The sequence below is a fragment of the Ursus maritimus genome, unplaced genomic scaffold, assembly GCF_017311325.1.
Source record: "Ursus maritimus isolate PB19 unplaced genomic scaffold, ASM1731132v1 scaffold_6, whole genome shotgun sequence".
Taxonomy (NCBI): domain Eukaryota; kingdom Metazoa; phylum Chordata; class Mammalia; order Carnivora; family Ursidae; genus Ursus; species Ursus maritimus.
The window spans coordinates 38,623,502-38,635,362 of NW_024426774.1; the positions used below are offsets into that span (position 1 = coordinate 38,623,502).

At 48.9% G+C, this 11,861-nt stretch overlaps 1 protein-coding gene across 1 annotated transcript in view; it reads left to right on the forward strand.

Annotated features, from left to right (window-relative positions):
* Positions 1-6,692: 6,692 nt before the first annotated feature.
* Positions 6,693-11,861, forward strand: part of LOC121101014 (60S ribosomal protein L34-like) — a 9,331-nt gene continuing 4,162 nt past the window's right edge. The window contains exons 1-2 of the mRNA XM_040623244.1: positions 6,693-6,994; positions 8,649-8,657. Of these exons, the coding sequence (XP_040479178.1) occupies positions 6,693-6,994; positions 8,649-8,657 (311 nt within the window). The remainder of the gene's footprint in view (positions 6,995-8,648; positions 8,658-11,861) is intronic.

The following is an 11,861-nucleotide window of genomic DNA, read 5'->3' on the forward strand; positions in this document are numbered from 1 at the left end:
GAAATGCCCTTTAGACTCTAACGCAAGTCCTTAGAGACCGGCTGGTAGGGGCGGGGCATCGGGCCCTCTAAAGAAGCCTCTGGTGTAACCCAGTGTCCTAGTGGCTACACCCCAGGGGGCAGATCTAGCCCCAATTCCCAAGCCTTGCTTGTCCTTCACTTCCCATTTCCCCCACACGGCCCTTCAGAAGCCACCTCCACACAGGGTGTGCGTGTACTTGACACCACATTGTGTTTAAATTGCTCAGTTAATTGGTACCCCTCCCTCCCAGACAGGCGTTCCCTGAGGACAGGAAGCACACCTGCCTGGGCCAACTGAATTTCCCTTGCGGAGAACAGCGCCACGCCCCTAGTTTAATGAAGGGCTGGAAGAGGCCGGGGTCAGAAGCCACACCACAGAAACTTCCAGTTGCCCTGCCTCTTCTTCGCTCTCCCCATCATTTCTCAAAACCATTCCCTCCCCAAGCCCCTGTGCTCCCCTGCCTCATTCGGGTCCTCAGGGCATATCACTTAAACAATTAGCGTGCCCCTTAGCCGGTTGCCGTGCTTAACACGCCCTCCTGTTTTAGCTCATTAATTCTCACATTCCAGGGTTCTCTTTTGAATTTAAAGATCTGACCCTGTGATATCCCTGCTTATAAAACTTCAGGGCTTCCCATTCCCTCTAGAATCGTTTCAGTGGAGGTTTTGGCCTCTTACCACCTTGTTCTGGCCTCATCTTCCACCAGGACTCTGATGACCCTATTTTGAAGACTACAAAATGAATCAAAATCCCCACCCCCATCCCCAAGAATCCACCTGCTTTTAATGCTATTCTTTGTGTGGGCTCTTTCCTGCACCTGGAATGCGTTCTCCTCTCTAAATTCTCTTCTGTCGAAGGCCCAGTTCTGTTGTCACCTTCTCTATGAATCTTTCCCTGTCTCTCTACACAACGAATCATTTCCTCATTTCGCCTCCCACAATTCTTTCTTCACACCTTTCAAGATTTTTTTTAATACTAGAATATTCCGTTGATTATTAGTATTTTCCTAAAATGAGTGAATTCCTTAAGGGCGAGGACTGTGTTGTGTTCATCTTTGTATTTCTTGGGCCCAGAAGCACCTGCCACAGTCAGTGTTTGTCACAGAAACCGCTTGTTGCCTACCTCAGCATTCATTAGTGATCCCATTTGGGGTAGCAATCCACCCAACTGAAAGACATTTTCTAGATTCCTTTGTAACCAGGGATACCCATGTGATTAAGTTCAGTACATTAAAATGTTAGTGAAAATATTATGTGGGACTTTCTGGAAGCGTCCTTAAAATAGAAGGGAAATAGGGGTTCCTGGATGGCTCAGTCGGCGAAGCGTCTGCCTTCAGCTCAGGTCCTGAATTGGGCTCCCTGCTTCTCCCTCTCTCTCTGCCACTCCCCCTGCTTGGGCTCTCTCTCTCTGACAAAGAAGTAAAATCTTTACAAATAAATAATTAAATAAACAAACAAATAGGAAATACCCTTCTCACTGTTCACCTTTCCTTCTACCTCAAATGCAGTGGTGATAGCTGTGACCTGAAGAGCTATATTGACTAGTAAGGGATCTTGGTTTCCGATGACCAGAAACGCACCATACTAACCCTCGTTTCCCTACTTCCAGGCTTCTTTTACCTTCTAAAGAAACACACAGTTACTAGCTTTTTCCCTCTGATGTGTAGCCAAACATAAACCAGACTGATTCAGCAGTCAGTAAAAGTGCTTTGAATGTGGAGTAACTCCCAAATTATGTAACTTTTATTTTGTCTTACCTACCAATGAACTTGGAACAAGACTGAGCACTTCATTCTATCAACGTATCATCACACTTTCCTGGTGCGTGTCTCTTTATCTTTAAATTGTCTTTGCCTATATCTTATTAATTTTGTAAAGTTGATTCAAATCTGTCTAAAATGTAGATGGGATAAAAATTGTAAATACAAGTCAACTTGCAGTTTAAAGTGTAGGCGATCAAAGCTGAAAGTCCGGGATTGGGGGGCAGCGGAACCACACCCACGTACTGGAAAGTCGGCTCTGTTCTCCCCCTGGCCCATCCCCCAGGGATTGCTTCAGCAGGCCATCCTCTAGGCAGGGTTTGTCAACATCTTTCACTGTGACACAACGTGGGCCAGGGCACACCCCCTCAAAGGAAGTTTCGTTTGGTGTGTGGGTGGCAGATAGCTGGTAGAAAGGAGTAGGAGGAGAGGAGATGAAGAAGTTGACTACTGAAAGGTGCACAGAATCAAAGAATAGGACCTTGTTATATGGGCGGGGAGCCCCAGGCCTAGGGATAAAATTGACAAGCAAAGATCCATGACTAACGTTTTAGCTGCGATTTTTTCAGATTCAAGCACTAAAAACCAACTCTGACAAGTTTAAGCAAAAAAAGGAGAATTTATTAGAAAGCCAGTCGAGTTGCCTCTGGCCCCCATGGAAGAATTTCAGGTGGTCGACATGGACTTGTGATGGAGGGTGAGGACTGACTTCCCACAGACCATACCCTGTCACCCCTCACACCCACATCCCAAGCCCTTCCTCATCCCAGCAGAAATTGTTCCCTTCCCTTCGCAGTTCTCTCTTCCCCGGAGTAACTAATGTCTTGTTTTTTTCATTTGCCTGGTTTTCTACATCCTTCTTGTTAATCTGATCTCCAACTCCTCCCTCCCCCCAGAGTGATATAAATCTCTCCTCACATTCAAATGCATTGGATGTTCCGTCTAGTTTCATCATCTTGAAGAAATCTCTCCAGTGCCTTTGACCTACTCCTGTCCTGTGTGGACGGCTCTTTAGGGCTGCTATGTAGGGTTGTCGTGGGGTCTCACTTGACCATCACCCTGGGGATGTCTTGGCTGCACACATATTTAAGAGTGGGGCACAGAGAAGTTCATTAGAAACTCCATGTATATATGTGGGGCTTGGCACCTGGGGACTTGCGTGCGGAGTGAGCAGTCTGGGCCAGTTCGTTGGGAAACCTCAGCTGTCAGTATCTCTAGGTTTTTTTCTTGGCCTGGGTCAGATTTCCCAGAAAAGTTTCTGCCAGTCTGTCAGTGCTCTGATTGTGGAATGGGGAAAGGGGGTGGTGGTCTCCTCGCTTAGTATGTAGGGTGGCTCTGCTTAAGCCCCCTGTTTCCAGTAAGCCGTCTATGCCCGCAACTGTGACTGATGTCTCCTGCCCCAGAAAACCTGCTTTATCCTTTCCCAGTGGAAGTCTCTAGTGTTTCCTTCTGGGGTAGAGGAGGGACGGCCACTCACTAAGGGCAGTGGAGGAGGGGTTGGGGGTCTAATTGCTTCTTAAATCAACATTGAATCAGTCCTCCTGTTCTTATGCTCACCTTTAACCTTACTCCAAGTGAATGGTACCTGCTGCCTCTTACCTCCAGCTCATGGGGGTTCTGTGGTGTAAACGGGGAGTGTCTTGTTTTTTTTTGGTTTATGATTCAGCTTTCTCAGGTCTTCTAACTCAGTTACCATCCAACCATCTACATCCCAGCTTCCAACGTTTTGTTGCTCTGTCTCCTCCCAGATTCTCTTTGTTCTTGTTCATTTATGCCTTTTCCCAAATGCCTCCACTGTCATTTTAATGGATATCAGGAGGGAGATATTGATGTCTGCTGACTTTTGCTGTTTCAAATTTTATGCAGGGAAACACACTTGCCTCTCCCAATCCCTAGGAAGTGAGCATTAGTCCAGTTTGAGTCACGTGTCCCTCCTCAATTCATTAACGTTGGCAAGGAGAGTAGAGGCCATGGCTGGTGTGGGAGGGACCAAGAGTGTGGTGGGGATAGAGTCATAGTTTACTAACACAGCAGCTCCCATGGTCACGGAGATGGGGTAGGGCCGTCCCTAGGAAAGGGACTCTGGAGGGATAGTTCCACAGGGTCTACTACAGCTAGGAAGTAGGAGATTGAAATCTGAGGCTCTTTGGATTCTGCCCATCTTGTCGGGGTCGTCATAATGAAGGCAGAAACAGACAGAGGGGACAGGAGGAGAAAGGAGCCATCACAGCTCCTGGGGTAGGAGCTGGTGTCCACAGGAAACTTCGGAGTCCCTGCTGCTATTGGATTAGATAAGGGAGAAGATGGTCTACACACGTCAGCTGCAGCAGGCAGAGGGACGGTGGGGACGTCTCCGAGAGGGACTGAATGGGAAAGCCATGGGAGAAACACTGTCCTGAGGAAGAGGGTTGCCCGCAAAGTGCTCATCGAAAATTTCTGGGAGTCTTTCAGGGGGGCTCACAAGGACTGAGGAATACATGGGCTCTTCTCTGGCATTAGGGCTGCCCCAAGTCTCCCACCAGATATCTTCTGGGCACCACTAGGCTCCAAGAGATACTGGCATTTTGTGATGCCAACATGGCACATGGTTCTGTTGCAAAATGGGGAAGACCTGTTCATCCCTACTGTGTTACATCTGTCGGAGGGATCCTAAAGCCACTTATGGCCACACCAACTTGAAAACGAAAAACGTGTTTCTATTTTTTTTATTTTTTAATATATATATATATATATCTTTATTTACTTAAGAAATCTGAAAATAGGCATTTCCAGGGTTTAGTTCAGCAGTTGCACAAAGTCCAGATGTGGGGTTGGCATCTCTAAAACTCTCCGTCTGGCCTCATAGTCACAAGATGGCTGCGTCAGCTTGAAGCACAACTTGCAAGATCACATCCAAAGCCAGGAAACAAGAGAACAACAGGGAGGCAGAGAAGGGCCTTATTATCATGCTTCTTTAAATTTATCAGAGAGGAACTTTTTTTTCCCTCAAATTCCCCTGGAAAGACTTATCCTCAATCTCATTCGCCAGCACTAAGTCACTAGGTCACACGACATCCCATGCTATCATGGGAGTGGCTGAAAGAGAAGGGAGAGGAAATGGCCATGGAGCCATTGCGTGGCTGACTGTGACTGCCACCTACACAAGCTATGGCTATGGCCAGCTTGTGAGTTAGTGGCAGGGGTGTGAGAGCCAGTTGTGCACATTTCTTCCCTACCCTGCATTTACTGAGGTCACATGGGTAATTGGAAGTTGGCTGAATTGACCATGGTGGGAGTATTGATGCCACAGAAGTTGCCCAATACTATAAATCCAGTGTTTTTATCAGCACCCCACTGATGAGAGATGATTTTTATTTGTCTTAACACTTTCCCAAGTTTTCTACAATGAACACGAATTAACTTTATAATAGGAAAAAAAATGTTTTTAAACAAAAGAGGCCTTACCTTCCATCAGATAAAAAATTAACTCAACATGGATGAAAGATGTAAACATAAGGGCTGAAACTGTAAAACTCTTAGAAGTAACACAGGGTAAAACTTCAGGACATTGGGTTTGGTAATGATTTCTTACATGTGACATTGAATGCACGGACAACAGAAGTAAAAATATACAAATCACACTGCATCAAAATGGAGAACTTCCGTGCATCCGAGGACACCACAGAGTGAAAGGCAAACTATGAAATGGGGAAAAATATGTGCAAATCGTATATCTGATAAGGAATTAAGATCCGTAAAGAACTATGATTCGACAACAAAAAGTAAAACAAACGACTCCATTAAAAAATGGGCAAAGGACTTGAATAGACGTTTCTCCAAAGATCTACAAATGGCCAATAAGCACATGACAAGACGTTCAATATGTCAGTATCACTAATCATTAGGGACATGTAAACAAAATCACAAGGAGATGCCACCTCACACCCCTGAGAGTGGCTACTATAAAAAAACAAAAACAAAAACAGAAAATGAGTGTGGGCGAGGGTATGGAGAAATTGGAACTTTGGACACTATTGGCGGGAATGTGAAATGGGGCAGCCACCATGGAAAGCAGTGTCATGGTTCCTCAAAATATTAAAAATGGAATTATTGTGTGATCTGGTGATTCTGCCTCTAGGTATATATCCAAAAGAATTGAAAGCAGAGTCTTTTTTTAAATATTTTATTTATTTATTTGAGAGAGAGAGAGAGAGAGACCATGAGCGGGGGTGGGAGGGGCAGAGGGAGAAGCAGAGTCCCCGCTGAGCAGGGAGTCTGCCGTCGCCTCCGTGGGGCTCGATCCCAGGACCCCAGGACCACGACCTGAGCTGAAGGCAGACGCTTAACCAACTGAGCCACCCAGGCGCCCCAAAAGCAGAGTCTCGAAGAGATATTTATTCACCCATGTTCACAGCAGCATTATTTACAAGAGCCCAAAGGTGGAAGCAACCGAAATGTCCATCTATAGATAAATGGATAAAAAAAAAAAAGGTACAGACATGCATGCAATGAAATATTGTTCAGCCTTTAAAAGGAAGAATGTTCTGACACATGCTACAACATGGATGAACCTTGAAGACATTATGCTCAGTGAAACGAGTCAGTCACAAAAAGACAATGTATGATTCCAATTACAGGAGGTCCCTAGACTAGTCAAATTCACTGAGACAGAGAACAGAACGGCAGTCGCCAGGGGCTGGGGGTGGGGAGGGGAGAATGGTGAGATGTTATTTAATGGATACAGAATTTCAATTTTGCAAGATGAAAACAATTCTAGAAACTGGTTGCACGACAATGTGGATATACTTAACATTATTCAATATTCAATCATATCTTCAAAAATGGCTAAGATGGTGAATTTTATGTTACATATATTTTACCACAACTAAAATTTTTTTTTAATTTTCTGGGGACAGTGTCTAGGGGCATTTAGATGGCCCAGCAGCTGACATACCATCATAGGCTGTCCTACAACACAGTCTCTGACAGAACTAGGCTATCCCGAACCCCTGACAGCAGAATTGTTTCCCTTTATACCAAGAAGGTTAGGAAAGCACCAAAATGTGTGTGTGGGATTTCCCTGGGCCGACATCAAGGAGTTCGTGCTGTGAGACCTCACCTTCCTATGAGGTCGTCTCAAATGAACAAACAGGCCAGCAGGGCCGATGGCGGTCCCATGTCTGCTAAATGTGTCCGCGATGGGATCAAACGTGCTTTCTTTACTGAGGAACAGAAGTCTGAAAGTGTTGAAGGAAGGACAGAACACAAGCACAGAGTCAGAAGACTAAATTTAAAAATGCAGCTTTTTTTTTTTTTGAGTAACAGAGATTTTTTGGGTAAAGTTTGATTTAAGCTTGAGGTGGAAAATGGAATTTAAAAGTATTTTGAGTCCAGGTGAATCCAGACCCCAGGACAGACTGACTTTCCGAGGTAGCTGAGGACAGCAGCTGGTAACTCAGGCTGGACCGTGAAATCCCTGAAGACCACGGGAGCTGGACTTCTTGGCTGTCCGGATAAGAAGCGGGAGCAAAGACCATCCTGCCCCCTTCTGATCTGGGGGGCTCCTTTCTGAGACAATGAAGAATACTGGGCTAGGATTACGACATTGTGGTCTAGTTTAAATGTTCACCTGTAATTCATACTTTAACATGAAAGATACAATAAAATAGAATTGTACTTTTCACAGAATTTTAAAGAAATAGGAGTTCATTGGGCATCACAGGCCGGAAGGCCAGTCCCTAAGCCGCACTGTGTCTTTTTTTCATTTCTCTCAGGGCCTCTCTGTGAGTGTAAGTATAATTCTATTTGGAAATAACACCAAGAGTCTAAATTTGATACCTGTTGTAAAAGTGAGCCCGAGCCTGATTGCCCTCCTGCCAGCCGCCGGGTACCCACCTCCAGGATCGGACAGGACCCGGAGGGAAGCCATTTGGGACCTGAGAGAGAACGCAGTCTGTTTGAGAGGCCTGGTCAGAACCACCCTGAGAATGAATTTCGGCTTCTCCAATGTCTGATCCTCAGTCTTTTCTTTTATCTTTGCACAGATTCAGCAATTGCGTCTGTGTGGGTGTCTCCAAGCCCCCACTTCCGCCTGACCTCTCTGATAACTCCAGTCCCACGCTCCCACCTGCCCGAGAGAAAGGTCCACTTTGCTGCCCAACCAACGTGGGCCCCGAAGCTCAATGCTCCAAATTGACCTCATCATTCTACCTCCCAGACCTGAAACCTAGAATGATTTTCAACTCCTACCTCTCCCTTGGCACAGGGACCCAGTTAGTCACCACACACAGTCACCCGCTGTTGGTAATGGCTGTCACACTCAGCCCATTGTAAACGGTGTGAGATTGCCGTGGGTGTCGAACCTGTTAGGAGATCAGGAGGAATGGGACCCCGCCTGGAATAGGCTGGCAGCAGCTCGGGAATCTGTCGCTAATGGCAAGAGTGGTGTGTAATGGGAGCAATGGGGCGATGGGTGAGATGAGGGGATGTGGTCAAGGTCAGTGCCAGGTTCCCAGGCTAAGAGAGGTCAGACAAGCATGGAAGTCATGAGCCAGAGCAGAGCTGGGAGCTGAGATCTGGGCTCATAGGACAGAGCAGGGCACCGTGACTGGCTTCTAGGGACAGAGTTTTGCTTCGGGGGGTGGCAGTGGGTTGTCCTTGGAAAGTCGAGGCCTGTGCTGTCTTAGCTGCGTTGTGGCCAGGCCTCATGGAACTGTGTACCCTTAACACGCTCCCTCTTTTCCACCATCCTAACTCACCACAGCCCAGAGTGACTCCTTCATTGCCTTGACTTTGAGAGATGCATCTCGACCTGGGAGAAGACCATTACGCATCCAACCTGGCAGCCTCTGGAAGGGAAGCACCCAGCATCTGTTGCACACCTGCTGAGGCTTTTTGTGTATTTTGTCACATTCATCCTGGCAGCAACACCTGAGACGGGCGGGGACAACTGACATTTGTTCAGTGACTTTGGTGTTTATTTTATTGTCACAAACACTAACTCATCTGACCCTATGGCAACCCAGTGAAGTGGTCAGAGCCCATTTGGCAGATGAGAACACTGAGGCCAGAGGGGTTAAGGCGACTGGCTAAAGTCACCCAGGTCCTCGTTACCCCAAGCGCAGTCCTTCAGTATCCCCTGGGAGTTGTTAGAAACACGGGATCTCGGGCTCACCCCAGGCCCCTGAACCAGCATCTGCAGCTGAACCAGGACCCTGGGGATTCGCGGGCACATTAAGCTGGTCTGGGGAGTTGCTGGAGGAATCTGTACTAGAAAGTGGCCTGACGGGGCTACGCTGGCTCCACTCAGCCATGGTGGACGCGAAGACCAGGTTACCCGCAGCTCTCAGAGTTGAGCGCGACCCCTGGCCCTCGGCGGGGAGTGAGGCCGACAGAGCCAGCGGCTGGGTGAGGAGAGAAGCGAAAGGGAAGGCAAGTCGAGGGGTGTCTGTGGAGCTTCTGCTGGGGCCCCGGGCACACAGAGCAGGGAGGCCTGGGAGCTGAGGGCGTGTTTGCGGAGCGCGACGGGGGACACTGCCAGGGCGGCCTACAACCGGGACACCGAGGCCAGCTCCGCGCAGAAGGTCCCTGGGCAGCGGAGGGCCTCCCTGAGCAGAGGCAGAGGGAAGGCAGGAGGAGGCCAGGAGGCCGGGGGGGGTGGTGGCCCTGCAGACCAGGCAAGTGGGTGCGGGTTCGGTGCGCCGGGCAGCGTCTCCACGGGGTGTTGGCTGAAGAACGCCCTGGTGCCTTCTTCTCTACCCTCTGTTTCCCTCAGCCGGCTCCTGTTCTCAGGGGCACGTCTGTGTTGACGCCATTGCAGCTCTCGAACTGCTCGCCGCCCTTTCCCCACACCAGCCCTGAGCCCCTCAGCCCCCTGCCCTCTTTGTCTTGATAAGGCCGCCACTCCGCACCGACCCTCGGGAGGATCGCTGACTCCTCCCCTTCTTATGACCTTCACATTCAGTTCCCTCGCCTCTGCGTGAGTTATCTCTGGTGAGAACCGTTTATCTCGCAATGTCTCCCTACCTCTCGTATCTCCATCCCCCCCCACGCAGGAATCTTTGGCGGCTTCCTTTGTGGAGTTCGAATTCCGCAGCCTCAGCTACAGTGCTCCGCTCTCCGTGCCTTCCTCCCACTTGACCATGTCTCTCACTCTCCCCAGTGCTCCCGTTGAGACAGCCGTCCCCATCATGCCGCGCCTCCCCTCCCTCAGATCCTTCTTGTCCGTGCCTGCTTGTCTGCCCCCGCCCGGGGAGACCTCCAGTCCTTGTGTCCTCTCGCCAAAGCCTGCTGGTCTTTCTCTGCCCATAGCATGCCTCCGCTTCTCTTCTGCTGGGATCAGAACCGAGGATTTGTGGCCCGGATCACGACGATGATCCCTATCAGGCACGAACGTCCCAGGAAAGATGAGTGAGAGAGCGATAGAGTCACCATGGTGGTCTCTGGGTTCTGGGCAATTGGTAATTTTTTCCTTCCTCCTTTTAAAAAGTATTCTCCTGTTTTCTAGGTTAAGCATGTGCTATGCTATAACGATACAAAGAACATAAGCGATTATGTTTTCTAGAGCATGGATGGCAGTGAGAAAGAGGCTGACGGGCAGGCTGCTGTCAGGAAGGGGGCAGGTGGGTGGCCCCAGGTGGTTGGCGTTGGGGGGATGGGGAAGTGGAAAGTGCAGTAGTTAATTCGGACCTGGGCTTGGATCCCAGCTTTGCACCTCACCGTGACCCTGGGCAAGTTAGTTAACCCTCTGAGTTTCTACATATGCTAGTTGTGTGGCTTTGGGAAACTCATGTAGGCCCTGTAAGCCCGATGATTGATTCAACGACTTTAGTAACTATGGAACGACGCGCCAGAAACGGTTCTGGATGCTACAGTCTAGCTATGCGCAATTCACACACGAAGTCTCCCCCCTCGTGGAGTCTCTAGAGGGGAGACGCAGATAATAAACGTCCAAGAAAGATGTAATATCTGATGTTCATACGGGCACACACGGACACAAACACATATATGGTATCCCAGGCGGTGATTCAGTGCCATGAAGGGAGTGTAAAGAAGGATCTAGAGGCTGGAGTGTGGGAGGGGCTGCTGTCTTAAATAGGGTAGTTCAGGGAGGCCTCACTGAGGGGGGTGACATTGAAGCAGAGATAGAAGGAATGAGAGAGCCAGCTCTGTGAGTGACTGGGGAGAGAATTCCACCCCAAAAGGACAGCAGTGCCAAGGCCTCCAGGCAAGAGTGGGCTGTGGGTCTGAGGAGCAGCCAGGAAGAAGCCAGTATGGCGGGAGCCAAGTAGGGGGAGTGGCAGGAGGTGACAGCAGGGAGGTGGCAGTGGGCCTGATGGGCCATGGTCAAGACTTCGGTGGCTAAGGATGGCGGCAAGAGGGGCAGTGGTGCGTGTATCCCGAAGGCAGAGCCGATGGGGTTTGCTGATGTACTGACTGCAAATTGTGACTGCGACACATCGAGCAAGAGTCCTTGAACCAATGTTGGTCTGAGCGCTGGAAGGATGAGTGCCATGGAGCTGCTTACTGAGACTGGGAAGTATCGAATGCCTGTTTAAATAACCAGTGCTGTGGTGGGACGGGCCCTGTAGTTCTTAGAATGATTGCAACACACCCTTCAGGATTAAGGGAAACTTTTTTTTAAAAAATAAAGGTTTATTACTTACAGGACCTGGAAATTACATAGCATACTTGGGACCACAGAGTGAGGTCACAGGGAGAGGGAGAGAGAGAGAGAATGCACATGGAGGCCTGGGGTCAAGGGTGGAGGCCTAGGGTTTCACAGACTCACTCTTGTTGGTGAATTTAAAACATAAGAGGGGGAATTTAAAGCATGGGAAGAGAAAAGGCAAGGGGCCCAAATGATCAGTTATCAAAATTGACCAAGATCTGTAAAAACAAAGGAGCCTCAGTCCAGGAAGCGGCCTGGCTCCTGGTTTAGTCCCGTAGCTGGTAATGTGAAGTGTATGCCTCTTAGAAGTGATAACTTGGCGATCCGAGCTGAAGTCAGGCACTTGCATTACAAAAAAGAAGAAAATCAACGCCAGAGCTTCCACTACAGGAAGGCTATGGAAGGGGCACAACTGGGGGGGGGGGCACACGG